This window comes from Polypterus senegalus, chromosome 12 (genome assembly GCF_016835505.1).
Source record: "Polypterus senegalus isolate Bchr_013 chromosome 12, ASM1683550v1, whole genome shotgun sequence".
In the NCBI taxonomy this organism is placed as follows: Eukaryota; Metazoa; Chordata; class Cladistia; order Polypteriformes; family Polypteridae; genus Polypterus; species Polypterus senegalus.
The window spans coordinates 71,273,424-71,294,894 of record NC_053165.1 but is presented as its reverse complement, the minus strand read 5'-3'; the positions used below and the strand labels follow the sequence as shown (position 1 = coordinate 71,294,894).

Below are 21,471 nucleotides of genomic sequence, written 5' to 3'. Positions count from 1 at the left end.
GTAAGACCCCAAAAACAATCACAAAAAGGATTCAAAAAGGTTTATAAGGATATTATCCACAGATTGGATACAGCACAGTGGTCACAATCACGGAGGCCACGCCACTAGAAACGCAGGAAGCAATCCTGACAACGGTACACAAAAATGGCTTCCATAACAAGAAAAGGCTGTAAGACCTCAAATTTTAGCCCTAATCATGACAACAACAACATTTATTTAGCACCTTTTCATACAAACAATGCAGCTCAAAGTGCTCTACAAGACGAAATAAAATGGAAGTTAATCTACAAAACACAAACAAGCAAGATTAGGCAATAATATTATACAGTATGTAATAATGTAAAAGGTTAGGTCAGATGGCCAGGAGGACAGAAACAAAAACAAAATCCTATCCTTGTTTTATTGACGGCTTGGTAGTGGAGAATACAGAAGAGTGAAAAGGGAAGCCATGGTGTGGCAAACCAATTCCTGATACATTGAACAGAGGGGAATGGCAATTGTGGTTTAATCTGTGACCGGTGGGATTACGGTAAAGATTTCAGCAGATAAGAAGATACTGAGAGGAGCTTCAATCGAGCGTTCGAGTTTACCAAGGGAGCAGAGGAGTGGAACAGATCGAGGGAAAGTGCTGTAATGTAAAGTGTTCTGTCTATTTTGAAAAAAAGAGTCAAATTGGGATTTGTAGAAGGTTTTATTTTCCAATTAACGGCGTGGGAGCCAACACAAACATTGTTTGTGTATATGAAGAAATGTACTGACGGTTACAATAAAAGACTGCACTTATTTCAATAAAGGACAGCACTACTAAACCAGTCGTCCGCATATCTTGTTGCAGTGAAACCTTGGATTGTGAGTGTTTTGCAAGACGAGCTAAAATTTGTAATAAATTTTAACTTGATAAATGAGCGAGGTCTTGCAATACGAGTAGTTCGTATACGCTTTGTCCGCCAAGCATCACATGATCACAACTGAGCTGATGGTTCTTCTCTCTCTCTCTCTCACTGTGGGATTGTGGGTAATCGTCTCCCATGTTCCGTCTCACTCAGTGTGCCTCACTCGTATAGTCAACATCCGTGCGAGCGTATAGTTTACTATAGCATTGTTACTACGTGTGTGTGTGTGTTGTAACGTATGAGTCCCTGTCTTGCACCCCAAAACACGAAACTGAGTCTCAGTACTTTAGTGACACCAGCTTTATTCAGTTTGAAACAGGAACAGCGTGGTTATTTATTGTAGCAGGATCTGCCACTCTTTTGGCAGATTTTGTATTAATCATTTTTATATAAATCCTACAAACACAGAATCAAAATTCAATGCGATATTGACGAAATTTTATTTAAAAAAATTGCTTTTACTGAAATTTTACAGTAAAAGTATAAGATTAAAAAGTATTTGTGTGTTAATTTCAAAACCAAACAGAACAAAATCATATTATGCAACAAATAATGCAATATGAAACACCATTTACTTTCAAATTATTATGTTTTACTATTTTTTAATATGGTTAATTATGCGCTGTAATGTAAAATAGTTAGTTCAATTATACAAATTGTCACACACATGCGAGTAGAAGGCAGCTAAAGGGCTTAAGAAACGGTAATACCACATCCGACCGGGGGCGGCAGGCTGCACTGACTGTCTTTCAGTTTCTCAGCAGACCTTTCGCGAGAAATCCTGCCAGGTTCCGGCACCTCCGAAGGACCCACTTCCGGGCCCTTCAATGACGTCACTTCTGGTTCTAGACCCTTAGATGACATCACTTCCTATATGGGCCTTTAAAGCCACCATCTTATCTCCGAATCAGTTCTGTTTGGAACTCAGTCTTGTGAACAACTCTTTTGCCTTTTGCAGCCAGGGATATTATACGGGTGGCTGCCCCAAACCTTTTCACGATGTCTGGTCTGTGTTTATATCACAATATGTAACAATTCCCATGAAAATAACAATCTGTTTAAATTGTACGTCCGCATCCCCATACGCGAGCGTCAGAACCGCAAACAGACTAGTGCGTAGCGCCCGCCCAGGGGTTGGCGAGCGAGGTGAGCAGAGGGCAGAGCCCCCTAGTAACTTAAATAACTAGAAAAATGGCTCTTACACCATTGGATTTCTCACCGTGCAGCGAACGCTTGTAGACACCTTGCAGGATTGCAGCCACTCTGAAGAAAGAGAAAGCCATGTAGAAGTTCCAGTTCTCCACGGTTTCGATTCCCATGTTGCTGCTGTACATGGCAAAATACTCTTCTGCAGTGGGAATTCCCAGTTCTGGCAAGCTGTGGGTGCTTATTCCTCAGAAAACCAAAAATTGAAAAAAAAACATCAATCACTGAGCAGGAAACGGGGTATAAATACTGTTATCTACCTTACTATTACATTTGTTCTCCCATATAATAAAAAAAAACAATAAAGAGAGCGCAAGGGACGTCCTTTTCAGTGCAGCCCATAACATGACCCTGAACAGTATGAAAATGCCACCTTCAGTTGTTCAGGGAGTAAACTACGTCATCGTGGATGGGCCCATTTGTGGGTTTCATGATATGAAGTGATACATTCACTCCTTTCCTCTGTTTTAGTTACGTCTGCAGGACTACATGAAGAGTGCACAGCAAATATAAAAGGAACAATGGATCTCCGTTTAGAGTGAAAAATTAATTTCCTCTTTACAACATGAGATTGGATTTTAAATACTTGGATCTGCACCAGTGGGAGACATCTCTGTGCTTCACTCGTGCTGACTGACTGGGAATCATCACGTTTCTGTGACAGTGATGCAAGTCACATTAGTGTCATGAGAGTCAGCCACAACTGTATTTTCTAATAAAACTGATTGGCATGGCCCAAGAGGAAAACGTTTCCTTTGGAAAAGATTTCTCCGCCAAGTTACCTCCTGCTTTGGGGCTTCTTAACACAGCACAAGTAGAGCAGATATTTACCTTTGAGCAATGGAAACTCTGGAGGCAAATAATGCGCCAGGCAACTGTAGGCCACGTCGGAAATGGGGTCTCCCAAAGTGGACAGCTCCCAATCCAAAACCGCTATAACTTCTGGTCTCTCCGGGTGAAAGATTAAATTATCCAGTCTAGAAAAACCAAAAATTGGGACCCACACGTGACTTAGGTTTCAAAATTATTGTAAATATTTAAGATAGATCAATGACACTAATGCAGTGGTCTCAAATTCTAGTCCTGGAGGGCTGCAGTGGCTGCAGGTTTTCACTCTAACCCTTTTCTTAGACCGATTTTTGCTGTTAATTAACTCCTTTTCCTTTCATTTTAATTGACTTGTTTTTTAAGATTTGTTCTACTGAATTTCTTCATTTCTTTCCTTAAATGGCACCCAAACAAAAATGAAATGTGAAGTGAGGGAACCAGCAGAAGATCATCCAAGTCAGGGCCTCAAACTCCAACCAGTTGCTTAATTAGGCTCAGAGTCTTGTTGATAATTAAACCCGTTCTTTAATTCCATGGCTTTTTGCTGCTCTCATTGTGCAATATCAGACATTTCCAAAATTGCTAATTTTCTCTTTTCTATGAGATCTGTTAAAATGTTTTGTTAACTTGAGCAAATCAACATTCCTGAGGCCTTCACCTTTCTTTATTTTCTGATATTGTATGACGGACACAGTTTGCTGGTCATGTTTTGGTTTATTGTATTAAGGAAAAAGAAACAAGGGATTGGAGTTTTCAAGAGCAAGTCAATTAAAATTAATTCAAAGGAAGTGAATTAACAGCAAAAACAGGTCACTAATGAAGAAAAGGGTTACAATGAAAACCTGCAGCCACTGCGGCCCTCCAGGACTAATGCATACCCCTCAAAACATCTCCTGTGCTTCTAGTTTCTTTACATTGAACCTCCTAATTTTGCATCGTATCTCTGAGCAGTTTTAGAAATAAGACTAAGTCCTCATTCTTGCAAGTGACTCTGACACTGAATCTGTACCTCTGCCATACCTGAAGTCTCCATGCACAACCGTGGTCTTCTCATTTTTCGGGACACGCTGCGGGAGCCATTCCATGACACGCTCCATAGATGGGATCTTATGCGTTTCACTGGCCTTGTACTGCTTTGTCCACGTCTGCACCTGCCGCTCGATGTATCTGCCTGAGGGCACACAACAATATTCAAGTCTGAGTGTTCTGGATTAAAGCCTCGCCACCCGATCTAGATCAGATGGGAACGGCAACGTGGTCATGCAGTGGAGAATCTGGGGCATGTTAAAGTCAGAATTAAAATCACTATAATAGCTGGATTGTGGTGCAGCGGGTAACACGATGGAATTTAAAGCCCAATGCTAAAAGGTATATACGGGTTTTAGAGCAACGTTTGCTCCCATCCAGACAACATCTTTTTCAGGGAAGGCCTTGAATATTTCAGGAAGACAATGCTAAGCCGCATACGGCATCTATGACAACAGCATGGCTTCTGGATCTGTGAAAGATCGGTTTGACTTTTTGATATTGACCCCTACTTGTATTTTTGATCATGTTTCATCTCCTGATCCTTTAATTAAAATCTTTCCTCAATTTCTTGTTGAGATCGACCAGTTGGGAAGTGGCTTTAATTAACATGGGTTAACCTCAATCAATCAAGGTGTGTTAACTTTAGGTCTAGGATATATCTGGGGACAACAGTGTGTTAGTCATGTTGAAGCTAGTGAGTCAGTCCGTATGTGGAGTTCTGAGGAGCGACTGGCAGTGTAGGTGTCACTCATAACCAGTGCTTAACTGGACAGGGCCAGTGTGTGTGTCTTTTTATGGGAGGGTAGATCAGATTGTAAGATTAGACCAATCCAATAATGAATTAGGACAGTTTTACTCATCCCACAATGAAACACCAATTCAATCCTTGTCTTGGCATTGGCCAAATAAATAATATTAACAATAAGAATAAGTAGGCTATCCTTCTGGCTTATCGTGTGTTTTACTAAACACGTTAAACTTAAACTGCACTTTGCTCTGACTAAACCAAAGTGACAGATACTAATTGACTCCCTTTTATGATCACTAAACATGTTTAAAAGATACAAATGCTGTGAAGGATTATAAAGCTTTAGGTTGCAATGGTGTACAAAGTCTACTCACTATGCTTCCCATAGTCCCCCAGACCTGCCGCTTCAATTTCAACTTTATGAATTTGACAAAGTACATCGTTCATGGCTTTGTAAATTTCCCTCCTCTCAGTGGGTTTCAGTCCTGGCAGGCTTGGGTCTTTGAATATTCTTCCAGAACAATACTCCATTAGGTAGAACGGAGTGCCAATGATGCTAAAAATGAGAAAAACAGACAGGTGAAAACAAGAACGGTATGAGTAATTTTGTTTTTTTCTGTGACTGTTGTATGAGGAAGTCGGGAGTGGCAGAGAAGTATGTAAGAGTTGTACAGGATATGAACGAGGGAAGTGTGACATGGTGAGGTCTGTGGTAGGAGTGACAAAGGTGGGATTACATCAGGGATCAGCTCTGAGACCTTTCTTATTTACAATGGTAATGGACAGGTTGACAGACGAGATTAGACAGGAGTCCCCATGGACTGTGATGTTTGCTGATGACATTGTGATCTGTAGCGAGAGTAGGGAGCAGGTTGAGGAGACCCTGGAGAGGTGGAGATATGAGATATTTTTTGCTCGGGTTCCAAGTTGTTCGAGTTCTGGGGCTTTCGGATTCTAGGGGCAATACTGTATTTCCTACTTATGTGAAAATGTTTGCCTGTGAGCGGCATGGTGGCACAGTGGGTAGCACTGATGCCTCGCAGTAAGGAGACCTGCGGGTTCGCTTCGCGGGTCCTCCCTGCGTGGAGTTTGCATGTTCTCCCCGTGTCTGCATGGGTTTCCTCCCACAATCCAAAGACATGCAGGTTAGGTGCATTGGCGATCCTAAATTGTCCCTAGTGTGCGCTTGGTGTGTGTGTGTGCCCTGCGGTGGGCTGGTGCCCTGCCCGGGATTTGTTCCTGCCTTGCACCCTATGCTGGCTGGGATTGGCTCCAGCAGACCCCCGTGACCCTGTGTTATGATATAGAGGGTTAGACAATGACTGACTGACTGACTGAATATCTGGACTTGTGGCTGCTCTCGTTCTGTCGATTTTTCTAAGACTACCATCAAGATGTTTTGGTGACTTGAGCAGACCAACATGACTGAGACCTTCACCTTTCTTTATTTTCATGTAAGCTGGTCACATGGTGACTCATTTTGTGTCTCATTATTGCTTGGCTGCTCATTAAGGAGAAAGAAAACAACTAAGGGGTCCGAGTCACGTCAATTAAAAACTGAGGTAAAAACAACAAAACAGCTCTCTAATGAAGAAGATGGTTAGAATCCTACCTGGCAGGTAGAAAATTCTTGGTTAGTTGTAGTAATTATACCTCAAAGACACATTATATACAAGGCTCTATCCTAGGTCCGCCGCTCTTTTCGATCTACATGCTGCCGTTAGGCCAAATTATCTCGGGGCATAACGTGAACTACCACAGCTATGCTGATGACACACAGCTGTATTTATCAATAGCACCTGATGACCCAGACTCTGTTGTTTCACTAACACAATGTCTTACTTGTGTTTCTGAGTGGTTGAGTAGTAATTTTCTCAAGCTAAATAAAGAGAAAACAAATCTTAGTGATTGGCAATAACAGATACAATGAGGCTATTAGAAATAAACTGGATACATTAGGATTAAAATTCAAAATGGAGGTAAAAAGCTTAGGGGTAATTGTTGACTGTAATCTGAAATTTAAATCTCATATTCATCAGACCACTAGGACAGCATTTTTTCCACTTAAGAAACATAGCAAAAGTTAGACCTCTTATATCACTGAAAGATGCTGAGAAATTAGTTCACGCGTTTTTTTCAGTCGACTACATTACTGTAACGCAGTCCTCTCAGGACTACCCAAAAAAGACATTAATCGTTTGCAACTAGTGCAGAATGCAGCTGCTAGAATCCTAACTAGGAAAAGAAAATCTGAGCATATTTCTCCAGTTTTGATGTCACTACACTGGTTACCTGTGTCTTTCAGAATTGATTTTAAAATACTGCTTATGGTTTATAAAGCCTTAAATAATCTCGCTCCATCTTATATATCGGAATGCCTGACACCTTATATTCCAAATCGTAACCTCAGGTCCTCAAATGAGTGTCTCCTTGTAATTCCAAAAGCTAAACTTAAAAGAAGTGGTGAGGCGGCCTTCTGCTGCTATGCACCTAAAATCTGGAATAGCCTGCCAGTAGGAATTCGCCAGGTTAATAAGGTGGAGCAATTTAAAACACTGCTGAAAACACATTACTTTAACATGGCCTTCTCATAACTTCACCTTAACTTAATCCTGATACTCTGTATATCCAACTCATTATAATAACTATTCATGGTGGCTCTAAAATCTGTACTAACCCCTACTCTCTCTTCTGTTTCTCTTTCCGGTGTCCTTTTGGTGGTGGCCTGCGTCACCACCATCTACTCAAAGCACCGTGATGTTCCAACAGTGATGGATTAAAAGACGGAAGTCTGACTTTTTTCAAAACATGGCAGGATTTAATCAGTAATATTTTAAAATAAGCTCATAAAGCACAGAGAATTTATTAATTTAGGTATGTTTACAAGCCTTACATTTCACTCCGTTTGTCTTGCTCTCTCTCTCTCAGGAGTGGGGATCGATTTGTCCTTAACTCAATTTTTCTTTTTGTAAAAACTTGATTGATTTGTATGGATTGCAATAAAATTAATAAAAAAAGCCAGAAGTCTGCATGATTATCATCATCAAGTCCATCCATGAGAACCCTAACTACAAAGAGGATTGTTTCATTTATGTGAGGTAGAAGGGGACTGGGCGGTCTCATGGCCTGGAATCCCTGCAGATTTTATTTTTTTCTCCAGCCGTCTGGAGTTTTTTTTTTGTTTTTTCTGTCCCCCCTGGCCATTGGACCTTACTCTTATTCGATGTTAATTAATGTTGTTTTATTTTAATTTCTTATTTTGTCTTTTATTTTTCATTACGTAAAGTACTTTGAGCTACTTTTTTGTATAAAAATGTGCTATATAAATAAATGTTGTTGTAGAATGAAAACCTGCAGCAACTGCGGCCCACCAGGATTGGAGTTGGACACCTCCGCTCTGTAGCAAGGGTGGGTAATGTCGGCCCTGGAGGTCTGCAGTTTTTGAAATGAGATGTGAAACGAGCTGACAGATGAACGTCAAACTCCAGCCAGTGTCTTAATGAGGAGCCAATTCTTGATGTTTATTAAAGTTGTCATTGAATATCAGGAGGGCGGCACGGTGGCGCAGTGGATAGCACTGCTGCCTCGCAGTAAGGAGACCTACAGGTACGCTTCCCAGGTCCTCCCTGTGTGGAGTTTGCATGTTCTCCCCGTATCTGCGTGGGTTTCCTCCTACAGTCCAAAGACTTGCAGGTTAGGTGCATTGGCGATCCTAAATTGCCCCTCGTGTGTGTGTGTGTGTGTGTGCCGTGTGCCGGGTTTGTTCCTGCCTTGTGCCCTGTGTTGGCTAGGATTGGCTGCAGCAGACCCCCATGACCCTGTGTTAGGATTTAGCGGGTTGGATGATGACTTACTGACTGTTTGCCTGTATATTAGTGCAGAGTCAATGGCAGGTTCAATTATAACTCCCACAAGCTAAATTGTAAATGGAATATTTGATTTATTTCTCATCATTCTAATTACGGTCTGCTTCAGTTTATGATCTGCATGGAGGGCAAACAGTTTCACAACCGTACTGAATGTATCGAACATACTGAGCACACCGAATGTACTGAATTACTAAAGCGAAGCTTATGTAGGTTTGCCAGAGAACAGTAACAACTTTTGATTATTGAAAGTAACTGAAGTTTAACCAGTGAAAGCTAAGATCATAGAAGACACCTTTTTACCTTTTATTCTGCGTGTGTAATACATTTTTTCTGAATTTTTCTTTTTTTAAATTTTCACTAAACCTTTAAAAACAAACTTCTCTGGACAATTTTTTTCTGTTACGTGTTTGACTCATGCTGGATCCTGTTTGACAACTCAGTAGATGCTCGACTTTGGGAACTTAGAAAAGATGCAGCTATGCGTTTATTTGTTTGAGTCTAGCTGCGAGTATAATTTGCAGCTGTAATACTCCCTTCTTGCATGTTTTTAAATTTAACTTGTTGATTTTATTCATTTTGATGGTTGCACCTTTTAATTATTCTTGTATGTACACTTTTTTTCACTCCATTTATTAAGAATTTCAAAAAAAAAGGACATATCTTTTCTACACAGTCACCTTCCTTTGCGATCCAACACTCACAGCTCTCCTGAAATCTCTTCAGCTGTTATTCTTCTGTTTTCGCAAATCAGTTCCAGGGTTCTTTCTTCATTCCTCGTTGTCGTGGCTGTAGCTGGACGTCCGGAGCACTCTGCATCCGTCACACTAGTACGGCCATTTCTGAACATTTCAATCCACTCCTAGACAACTCTATGACAGAGAACTTGATCCCCATACTGAGCACACATGTGGAGATGAATTTGTGCTCCCGGCACACCACCTGCCCACAAGAAGCGTATGACAGAACGCAGTTCCTCTTTGTTGCAATTTATTAAGTTTTGCAGCCATCTTCACCACTGGGTGACACCCCTGATACTAAACTGCAAGGGCCTCTGGATTGTAGACAGAACTAGTCACATGACACTCTCGGACCAATCGCTACTCCTCCCTCCCGCCTTCACCGTTTTTTTCAACGAAAATATAAAAGTGCAGAAACTTTGTGAACATCCCTCGTATTATAACTTGGATAACGGGTCTGCTAAATAAAGAATAATAAAGCTAACTTTACCTTGAATCTTCACAGAGAGCAAGGACATTTGGGACAGGAACTCCGGCACTTCTGAGCGCCTTCATGACTCTGGAAGAAATGTGACGTTTGGTGAGTGACAGCTGGATAATTTGAAATGACAAAGTCTACAAATGAAATGGAGAATGGAGCCCAAGCAGCTCAATCAGTTCAGAAGATCACATTGCATGCTTATCAACCCGCTATAAACTGAAATTAAAGTGAAATGTGGCATAAATTAATTTTCAGCGAGCAATGTGTAATGTTTGATTAAATGTGAAGAGACGCTGTCATTAAAAAATAAATTGGCATTAGTCAGACTTGAAAACGAGACTAAAAAAATTAGAGGACACAGTTTAACATCCTACTAGCCTCACTAGAAAAAGACAACGAATTGTGAAAAATTACAGAATCGATCATGCAGTGTTAATAATAATAATAATGCACAAAAACTCAAGTTCAGGGTCTGAAAAGTACCAAGTGAACCCAACAATTGCTAAGTCAATTGTTAGAAACTTTGTTTTTTCCATATCTACATATCTAAAGCTTACACTTTGCAGGTGAGCCTGATAAGTTTTTCTAATGGTATTTCAAAACGTAAAGTAGTAAGTCTACTGCCTTTCAACACTGAGACGACGTACGTGGGATTATTTTTCAGCCCATCAGAACCTGGTGACTGAACACACACCACCATGTATGACACCTTAAAAGGGCACGCTGTCTTCAAACATGGGCCTTCACGTCGGTGTGAGGCACATGCCCAGCTGAAGCTCGTTACCAAGTGCACAATGCCACTCTTTACCATATATTAGTGTGTAGAGTGCAAGTCAAATAAAGTCATGGGAAAACTTTATGACACACTGGTGACGCCTCATCTGGAGTACTGTGTGCAGTGCTGGTCTTCAGGCTACGAAAAGGACATAGCAGCGCTGGAATAAGTCCAAAGAAGAGCAACTAGGCTGATTACAAGGATGAGTTATGAGGAAAGATGACAAGAGCTGAGCCTTTTCAGATGATTAAGTAAAGACCTGACTGAAGTGTTTAAAATGATGAAGGGAATTAGTCCAGTAGTCGAGACGGTGACTTTAAATTGACTTCATCGAGAACACGGGGACACAATTGGAAACTTGTTAAGGGGAAATTTCACACAAACATTAGGAAGTTTTTCAAGAACCACAAACACATGGAATAAGTGACCAAGTAGTGTGGTTGATAGAAGGACTTTAAGGACCTTGAAAACTCAACCTGATATAGGGCTGGCAAGCTTCGTTAGGCTGAATGGCCTGTTATCATCTAGATTGTTCTAAAGTAGTGGACCGCATACAGTGTGTGCCACTTGTGAATCGTTAAGATGCTTTACGTGGGACTCGCCACTTGGTCTTCACTGGCCCTTTGAGAAAAGCACTTTAACATTAGACAACCTGCAATCGATGGTAATGTATAGAAAATTGTGAAGATGTGCCTATCTCTCTATTATAAAAAAAAATCCTGGGAGGGAGACTAGGGAGACAAGACGTTATCTTCTCAGAAGACAATCTGACGTCCCGCAAGAGACACTTTAACGTCACACAAGACAAGGCAGTGAAACAACATTTAAAACAAGTTCACAGTCATCTAACCTAGCAGTTGTTGGAATGCTTTTGCCAGACACGCTTCATGTGCTCCCAGCTCTTAAAACGACAATCGACAAGCAGCTCGCCAGCAGCAGGAAGCCAGCAGATGATCCAAACGTTTCTCCTTAGCATGAGATCAGCTCCACAACTACCCCCTCACAACACAAGCGGCAGAGACACAAAGTGGCAAAAGGACAGCTGCTGTACAGGCTTTAAAATGATCGACACAAAGTGTGACAAGCAGAAAACACAGCTCGCCAGCAGCAGAAAGACAGCAGCTGATCTGACGGCATCTCCTTAGCGTGCATTCAGCCGCCCCCCCCTTCACAACGTGAGCAGCATTATACGTCCTGCGACAAAGAGATGTAACCATGCCTGGGGCCGGAAATAAACGACAAGTATTGTTTTTACAAAAGTTTTAAAGTAAAAGTGAAAATAATGCATATGTAGCAATTCCCATGAAAATAACAATCTATCCGGTAAGCCAAACCCGGGAGTGGACGAGCGAAGCGAGTTGGGGATGGAGCCTCCTAGTAGTGGCTTAAAACTGAGGAAGAATATAAAACATAATGTTAGTGTAGGGTTAGGGTTAGGTTAGTGTAAAAGTCTGGGGATTACACGACAAAGAAGACTTGGCATGTTGGTTTGTTTAGAAATGTTTAGGCCTTCAAACACATGAGGTCTTGTTAATGTAGTTTACCATATACCTGTGTGTTTTAATATTTTGGTACATACTGTAAATGCAAACACCACTGGTCAATACAGAGATCATGCAGGTGCATATTTTCTGAATTGATATTTATAGTTACAAGACGTTCAGTACCACACTGACAGAGGTCTTGTGCTGCATGTAGAGCAGGGGTGTCCAACTCCAGTCCTGGTTATTACGAGTCATCCTGTTGTGGATCTGGTGATGTGATTAAGAAAAGGGTTCGAAAGAAAACCTGTATTCACGGTGGTCCTTCAGGGCTGGAATTGGCGACCCCTGCTCTACTATACCCCTGATACCCTTAACCCCCCCAACCTCGATGGTCCACAAATCCCATTAGGTGTACAAAATGAATAAAGAAAAAGATAAGAGTACAGCCATCTACAGACTAAATTAGTGTTAGAGTATTCATAAAAAGGCACCTGAACTCTCGCTCTATTGCGTGAGCAGAAGGCAAGAGCTTGCCCGGTGGCTTCTTTCTCAGAACCAGTTGGCGCCCCCCGACTGTGACAAGGTAAGTGGGATTGGACTGTCCGTGGCTAAACTGCCTCAGCCCCACAGGATCTTTAAAAAGACAAAGCAGGATTATCTTATCACTCTGGAACAAACAGAAGACACCTATACACATCATTAGATTGTAGATTTGCAGGTTTAAAACTGTGCTGAACTCTCCTGGATGTGACATTTCTTATTTTAAGGGACCCCCTAAGTGCATACAATGGTAATTACATATCACAAGAAAATCTGTAGTTTATGAAGCTAAAGGAGGCTAATTAATACATGAAAATTATGATCACTAAACCCTGCTAAACTATTAGTGAACAGAATTGGATTGCACATAATATGAGCTTCCACACCAGGTCTTCCAGATAAAAAAAATTCTAGGATTATTGAATGCAATATTTTCTAAGTACATTATTATAAAGTCACAGATGAACAACAAACTTCACCTGAGGAGCTGGTCGACAAAGTGTCTTGCAGGAATTTCTGAAGCTGCTCAACCGGGATGCGCATACTGTTTCTAACAGAGCAGGTTCCAGGAATAAAACCTTGCAAAGGAAAGTTTAGCATCTTCTCCAGGTCCTTTATGGCCTCTACTGGGTCTTCAACCTAACATTAAGTAGGAAACAGGCACAAGACGGATCATTAAGATGGGACAATATGATGTTCACAGTGAAATGCAGTCTTTATAACAACGTGTGTACTCTTGGACTGCATGTTCTTTACACCTCTATGAGATGGAGATGATTAAGGCCCGCCGTTCATCTTACACGTCAGACATCAGTTTGGGCATCTAGCTGTAAAAATGTCTGCCCAAATACGACTGAATCCAAAAAATGGCCGTTAAACCAAGAGAGAGTGAGAGGGAAATATTAAATATTAGCCATGCTACCTGATGAAGACAGGTAATAGAATCATTTAAAAATTATTTGCCCCTACATGCACTTTCAGCTGGTTGACTTGGTATTCTCGTGTGTGTGTGTGTGTGTGTGTGAACGTTTCTTTACCGGCACTCTCTCTCTCACATGCGTTCCTGTACAGCCTGCTTCTCAGACTTAGTCATTATTTTCGAGGTTGTGTCCTCGTATCCTGTCTGCTTTTATACTTTCTGTCTTAGAAGGTTGTTCTCCGCACACCTCCCAAGCCGTTTCTCCTCCTCGTGTGTGTCTCTCATTTGCAATTTTCCATCCAACTGACCAATCACACCAGATCCAAACTGACCAATCAGATTACTCCGTGAGCACAGGACACACAGACGTTGGTGTTTTATTGAACAGTAGATTCTTTATACCTTATGTCCACTTTCCACTAGTGACTTGCCAACCAGGAATTTCTGCAACACAGGTTGGCTGTAGACCTCCAGCAGCAGACCACCAGCACACCCACAGGACCCAGTGACGTCATTCAGGGGCCTGTGGATGAAGGTGTGAAATGGGGAGTCTTTGCACAGGGAGATGTGTGCACGCAAAGGTGGATAGGGATGCAGAACATAAATAAATAAATAAACAAGGCTGCATTTCACAAACATAATCCTAACATTTGTGATAGATGGCCAGGGACGCCCTTTTGAAGAGAGGACCGGGGGAGTGGACATATCACCAGCAGTACCTCCCCCGGGACACGAGAGGGCAGCCTCCCTGGTTAACATCAGGGCCACGCAACTGGAGCTTAGAAGCTCCACCCTGTGGGCCCTTGACCACCACCAGGTGGCGCCTGGACAGTTCCGGAGCCGTGGTCTACAGCATTTCCGCCACACCCGGAAGTGCTACCAGTAGAGGAGCTGGATTCTCTTGCAGCATTTCCGCCACATCTGGAAGTGCTGCCGGAACGTGATCCAGGAGCACCAGGAGCACTTCCGGGTGCGGTATAAAAGAAGCTGCCTCACTCCAACAAGGGAGCCAGAGTCGGGTGGAGGAGGACGAGGTTGCGAGTGAGGAGTGGATGTGGCAGAAGAAAGGACAGAGTTTGGGTATATTGGAGCACGGTGTTGTGTGCAGGAAATTGACATAAATAAACGTGTGTGTTCTGGACATTGTGGGTCTGTGTCCGGGCTGATCTTCTACACATTATAAATTAACGATTGTATTATTTTACTTCGTAGTAGAAATCTTAAAATTAGTTATATTGCATGTTTGTTTAACCAACTAGTAGTCTTTTGTTAAATATACTATACTATTTCCAGGAGACGATAACACAATTTCTGTATAATATTTCCATCACATGGTGATATAGTTTAAAACTTGAGTTGTTAACTTTGGTGACCTATCGTAATAGTTTTGTAAAATGCACTGGAGAAACGATTGGAAAATGCTGTGTCACGCACTCGCAATGAGGAAGCAGCTGACAGGTGCAATGAAGTGCGATACCACAAAGAAGGCGGGTTTAGAATAAAACAATAACATCTTTCTCTCACTTATTTAAAAGAAACACAGAAGAATAAAAGTAAGAGTGCAAGAGTGGTAGACGTCTTGCTTCCACACGCACAACAACAACTGCCTTCTCTCCGGCCCTACCTGATGACTTCACTTCCGGCTTCAAGTTTTCCACGTCATTTCGCCATTTTCCCATCATTCCCTCTGTATCTCTTTTTCCTACCAATTCCTTATAAAAATCAATTCATTTCCTGATTTTGTGGTCCTTGTTACAATCACTTTTGGATGTATCAGTCTGGAAAGACTACTCTGGACCTTTCAATATACGGGGCAACCACTCCAAACCTTTACGAGTGTGCTGTCTCTACTTTGCATTTTCACAGCTGTTACAAAGCTTAATGATAAAAACAATGAATTGTCTGGCTGTAGAACTACAGTGGCAGAACCCACTACGGCTGCTAAAGTCAGAGGTTCCTAGCATGGAAATGGTCACCAACCTCTGCCTGGCTTTGGCCACATATTTTTTTCCCCCCAATCTAATTCTCAAATTGTCACTGTGGCTCCTTGAATTGGCACAGCAAGAAGTAGTATTTCAAAAAGAACGTCTTTGAAATGGCTCTAAATCCAAAATGCAATCAGACCATTTTAAGTCATTGATCTCTAAAACTCCTAACAAAGGAAAAGGCTCAAAAAGTATTTAACAAATGGCAGATTACGACATTTGCAACACAGAATATGTGATTTCCAAAAGACAAAGATTGAGCTGGAAACGTAAAATGAAGCAAGTTGTTTAAAAGCAAAAAAGTTGAAGTTGAAAATCTGCCATACTGGTTTAGGGATAGTATTATGGAAGATCTTCAAGATGGGCCACAGCAGTTCAACTTTGCACACACATATAGAACTGTACAAAGTCCCCTACTTGAATGCCCTGTTTTACAAAGGTGCGATGCACGTATAAAACCAAGCAGTTCCATGATTCACGTACCTTAATTGTGCTGATTCCCAAAGAGGCAGCCGCTTTTAAATTTTGTCCAATGTCATCGAGGAAAATGGATTCTTCTGGTAGGACTCCAAGGCGGTCAAGACACAGCCTGTAAATGTGTGGATCAGGCTTGCAAACCCCTTCTACACAAGACTCCACGACCTATAGCAAGGCAAGTTATGTATGCATAACAAAGGTCAATGTTAATGATGACAGCATGCCAGATTTGACTAATTTAACTCAATATATGAATTTTCTACACTATGTGAGCTATAAAAAAAACTTAAAATCATAGCTGCATATGAGTGTTACTTTAAATAAAAAAAAATAAATAAAAAAACTATAATAAGCAGTGTGATTTGACTATGCATGTATTCCTTAAATTATTATTAGGTCACATCCAGGGGTTTTCTACGGAAGCCGAGAGAGGGCGTGCAATATCGTTTTTTTGTTTTTTTTTTTTTAATTGTTTCCTCGAGATAACAGAATAATTTTATCGAGATCTCAATAAAATAAAACATTGTTTTCTCGAAATTATTAAATAATTGTATCTAACATTCTGCAGTGAGCTGGCGCCCTGCCCGGGGTTTGTTCCTACCTTGCGCCCTGTGTTGGCTGGGATTGACTCCAGCAGACCCCCGTGACCCTGTAGTTAGGATACAGCAGGTTGGATAATGGATGGATGGGAATCTAACGTTTAATGTTTAGCTTATTGAAGCCACGTTCTGATTGAAATGGCAGAAGAGCAGAACTGTATTGATCAGTGCGTCACATTTTTGTTCAATCAAGGACTGACGCAGCCTGAAATATGTTTATGCCTTAGTTTAGAAAATAATAACATTAATGTCCATCATTTAGGTAGATGGTTAGCAAGGCTTCAGCTGTATAGGCGTCGCAATCTAAACGAGCCTGATGCCAGGAGCAAAGGTTAAGTTTTGTTTTCTCGAGATCGCGATAAAATAATTCTTTCATCTCAAGTCAACAAATTTTTGTTTTCTCGACATCTTGATAAAATTAGTCTATTATCTCGAAAAGACAATTTAAAAAAATAACGATATTGCACGTCCTCTCTCGGCTTCCGTAGTTATCCCTGACCTGTATTTATTTGTTGCTTTAATTGTATGAATTGTTGAACAATTCTTTTTATATGTTTTTTCATATTTCCAAGTTGCCCGGTGAAGGTCCTTGCCTGCTTTTTATGGTCATTCTGGAGGCCTCACAACACTTTGGCCATGTCTGTGACTCCAGCTTGTAACATCGAATCTGAAATATTGGAACGCTTATTTCTGTTAGATTTGTTAATTATTTGTATTTTGTATTGAATTTTGTCCCTTTAACGGAATATTCCGCCCAAATAGATTTTTTAAATGTCTGAGAAAACTTTTTAATCTTATCTTTATGTGGAGAAATTCAATATTGAATATTCAAATCCAACAGGGTCTGTAGCTGGCCACCAGTAAACAATGTGAAAAACGTCATTGGGAAAATGAAAATAAATTCTCACGTAGCTTGTGTTGCATAATCCACATGTACAATATCCATTTGTATGGTCAGAACATGCAGAATATGTTAATTTCTTGCTAAATTATTTTTTAACAGTTACATTTTGAAAACCCTGCATTGAATGTAAACAAGAAGACATAATTCCCACAGTGCTTTGTATTTGAATTAAAGACAGGTTACTTCACCTTGTTTTCTTTTGCTCTGATGCTTGCACTTTCATTCTGTATGTATAACTTGCTTTCTAAGTTGCCTTGGATAAAGACATCTACTGAATAAATAATAGAAATAATAATAATGAAGGGGAGAAGCAGATCTTCAAACACAGAGCATTACGGAAATGATGTCTTCCCTGTTTACATGGACTGCATTAAGTATCGGTTAATAATATTTTAGCAAACAAATGCACACATTCTGATCATTTTCGCCAAATAAATGGATATCCTACGTGTGGGTTATGCAACACAAGTTCTGCAATAATTTTTTTGCTTTGCACCCTCCCCCACCATAACCTCTTGTCTATGGGGGAGGAGCAGAAGCTTTCGATTCATCAAAAATTTCCATCTCCGGTTTTCGATGGATCTCAAAGTCTTAAGGTCCCCGATACCGAAACAGATCGATATTTCAATGATGGGTGCCTGTGTATCACACTTTCTCGAGGACGGTCTGGAGCTAAAATGGCTCAAGTGAAAACTACCAAACTTGAAACTTAAGCTTGTTATGAGATGACAATGTGCTGATTCGTTTTTAAGCCAACATCATGCAAGCCAAAGAGGCACTCTAGACGAACCCTCAAAAACCGTAATTCTGCAATTAATTATGAATTCTTCCCATCAATTGCTATTGTAATGACATGTTTTATGATCAGAAAGATCAGCATCAGAGTGGTAAACACTTACTGAAATGTTATATGGTAGTTTGGGTAACTTGGTTCCTAGGGTGCAAAGCCTACCGACGCTCACGTCCAATTTTTTTTCTTTTTCCCATGGACGATTTTCACTTTCTTTGTTACTGGTCACCTACTGGACTCTGTTGAGTTAGAATATTCAAAATTTAATTTCACCACATGAGACATGAGATTTAAGATTTATCTTGGCCACCTCTACAAACTACATGGGGTAACATTCAAAAATGTATCATTTTTGTGCAGAGTATTCCTTAAGATGTGTGCATATTCCTTGAACGTTGTGGGTGGTACCACAAGATGCCAGCCGGTCACTATGACGCCACCACAGATGGGACCCCCCCTCTAGCTAAACACTGAATCAGAGAGAGGATCTCAGCGGTGGTGCATTGAGTTTGTTTGCTTTATGTATTGTTTCATTTCTGATTTATGGACTTTTTCACTTCCGCATTTAGATTTTGCTTGTGTTTTTAGTTGCTGTGTATTGCCTTCAAGTTAAACCTTTTGATTGCTCATTTTGCCTTATTTTTGTTAATAAAGATTAATTTTTAAAGATTTATCATTGTATGGTTTTGGCTCTACATTATGGAACTTCTTTATATTTTTTAAGCTCCAACATTTCTGGGGCCTGCTTAGGCCAAAGCCTGCAGATAGTAGTTGGTGGAGTGAGCCTCTTCCAGGCTGGCCAGTGAAGGTTCAGGCCGTTTTTTTTGGGCATTTTGGAGGCATCACACCCTGGCTGCCATGTCTCTCACATGTCAGGTCACATTTTGAACTACTGAAAATCTACAGACTAACAAAATCCTGCTATTTTTGGATTCCACCATTAACTCACCACATCAAACTGGGTTCTGTCCACTGGAAGATAGCTGGCTCCATTGTGCAAGAAGAAATTGTTACTCAGCAGGCCAGTTTTCAGTCCTTCGCTTCTGACGCACTGAATGGCCTCTGTCATGGCAGGGACCTGCTTGGCCATGTGGTTTGTTGTTAGGCTGGTAAGAAAAGAATCAGCAGGGAAGGGTCGGCCTGCCTGTAGAGAATGAAAAAAGCCAACCATTAATTCTGAAAGTATAACAGGAAGGTGTGAAAGATGCACCTGACAGCAAAACAAAAGAACAATCTGCCCGAATTTAGCCCTCATCACAACCACGATGCTTCTAAAGTCCTGGTTTGACATTTCTAAAGCCCTGCAACACACGTGAGCGTAGTAAGACTCTGGTTATCTCTTTTTATTACAATAATAGTTGCGCTAGAAAGTGGCAAAAAGTCTTGTTTTTTTTCTTTTGGCTGATGACAATAAAGGAAGCTAAATTTAAAAGTGTTTAATGGCTAATTAAAAGAACCTGGAAAAGATATTGGACATTCTCATAATGTCATCATGCCTAGAATGACGCAAAGAGGGCCAAATAATACCAGTAATTACAACCTGGATGGATCAACAAACGGAGAATACAATGCAAACACCTGACAAAAACAAAACAAATCCAACACATCATAGAAAAATACTCTAATTGAGACGCCATTACAGACCAACCTTAATCCTACTCTTATAGCACATACTGTAACTAAAGAGTACGCTGAAAGGACTGCGCAGCCCCCCAATGCCCACCATTTACTGAAGTTTCCTTTACTATTGTGAAGATCTTGTGTATTTACATGGGCTACAAAAAGTACAAAACAACAGATAATCCCACCAACGTGTGTGTCTACAGACCAGAGGTTCATCAACTCACAATGAGGGTGCACTCCTGTCCAAAGGCGTCGACAAACTCGGCAGCAGTGAGCTGTCCTTTCATGTACCTCATCCAGGCATTATTCTCAGTTCCAGTTCGTATTGCTTGGACCACCGTGCCTGCGGGGATGCGATGCTGGACTTCCCATTCTTAGAAACAAAGAAACTTGTTTTAGAGATCTCGGAGATGATTACAAATAATATTCATTAACTAAAAGTTAATCATGGAAAACTGTGCTGGATTACAGGGCTATGTCACTGTTCCATTTCCTTTAAAAATAAATCTTTGTCACTTTGGTTGTGACGTTCTCTCTCTTTTTGACCCTCACTTCGCCTCGACTCTGTGTTATAAGAATATAAGTTTAATGTCATTGTGCTCTGTACAAAAATTATTTTATAAATCCACTTACATGCACATGCCAAAGTTAGCACGCTGGGGCTCTCAGCATTTAGAACTGCTAGGCAAGCATTTAAAGAGAGAAGAGGACAACTACAAAAATGGGCATTGTACTATTTCTGTATGTTAGAGATGACATTGAACCCTCTCCTTCCCTTGTTTGGAACCTAAGTGAGGGCCTGCACGTAGAGAAACCAGTATAAAACACTTGGACAGCAGCCAAATATTTTGAAGCCGATGGACGGATGGAAGATTACATCATCCGTCCTGAAAATCCTTTCAGTGCAGCGACAAAAATGACAAACACTACACAAAGTGTTGTCATGGCTTCCTTTCGTCTGTTATGCCACGTAAATCCTCATTAAAGAAGGCTAAGTTATTTTCTTTTATGTGATTTTTACCGCTGTATCACTATGGGAGGGATATCACCTTTTTACATTATATCTACAGTGGAACCTAGGTTCACGAACATCTTGGAACAGGTACAAATCGGGTTACGACCAAAAAGTTCAGCAAACTTTTGTATATGTTCACGACCACACGCTCGGGTGACGAATAAGCCATTTTCCCTTTCGTATATGCTGATGATTTCCGCAACGTGTTCAGTCGCTCCCTGTACTTTAAATTGTTCTCGGTGCATCACGCAGAGGGACTCTCCCTCAAAAATGTAGCCTCCTCTCAACCCAGCTTCCTTCTGTGGTACAGCGGGTCAGCAGCTCCCGTCAAAAAGGCCAGTTTTAATAAATAACTAAATAAATAAAGCTGGTGCTGGAGAGAGAGAGAGAGAGAGCGAGCGTGCGAGAGAGAGTGCAGGCTTGCGTGCAGCTGAGAGAGAGCGCACACTCATGTGCAGCTGAGAGAGAGAGAGAGAGAAAGAGTGAGAGAGAGTGCAGACTCGTGTGCTGCTGAGAGAGAGAGAGAGAGAGAGAGAGAGAAAGAGTGAGAGAGAGTGCAGACTCGTGTG

The 21,471-nt window shown here is 41.0% G+C and overlaps 1 protein-coding gene across 2 annotated transcripts in view; it reads right to left on the bottom strand.

The window, feature by feature from the left end:
- Positions 1 to 21,471, bottom strand: part of LOC120540979 (acyl-CoA dehydrogenase family member 10-like) — a 49,727-nt gene that overhangs the window by 19,502 nt on the left and 8,754 nt on the right. For both annotated transcript variants that reach the window (XM_039772196.1, XM_039772195.1), the window contains 10 exons: positions 20,112 to 20,260; positions 19,214 to 19,408; positions 15,978 to 16,136; positions 13,070 to 13,229; positions 12,542 to 12,683; positions 9,801 to 9,869; positions 5,079 to 5,260; positions 3,948 to 4,098; positions 2,931 to 3,076; positions 2,113 to 2,286 (listed from right to left, as the gene is read on the bottom strand). In XM_039772196.1, the coding sequence (XP_039628130.1) occupies positions 2,113 to 2,286; positions 2,931 to 3,076; positions 3,948 to 4,098; positions 5,079 to 5,260; positions 9,801 to 9,869; positions 12,542 to 12,683; positions 13,070 to 13,229; positions 15,978 to 16,136; positions 19,214 to 19,408; positions 20,112 to 20,260 (1,527 nt within the window). The remainder of the gene's footprint in view (positions 1 to 2,112; positions 2,287 to 2,930; positions 3,077 to 3,947; positions 4,099 to 5,078; positions 5,261 to 9,800; positions 9,870 to 12,541; positions 12,684 to 13,069; positions 13,230 to 15,977; positions 16,137 to 19,213; positions 19,409 to 20,111; positions 20,261 to 21,471) is intronic.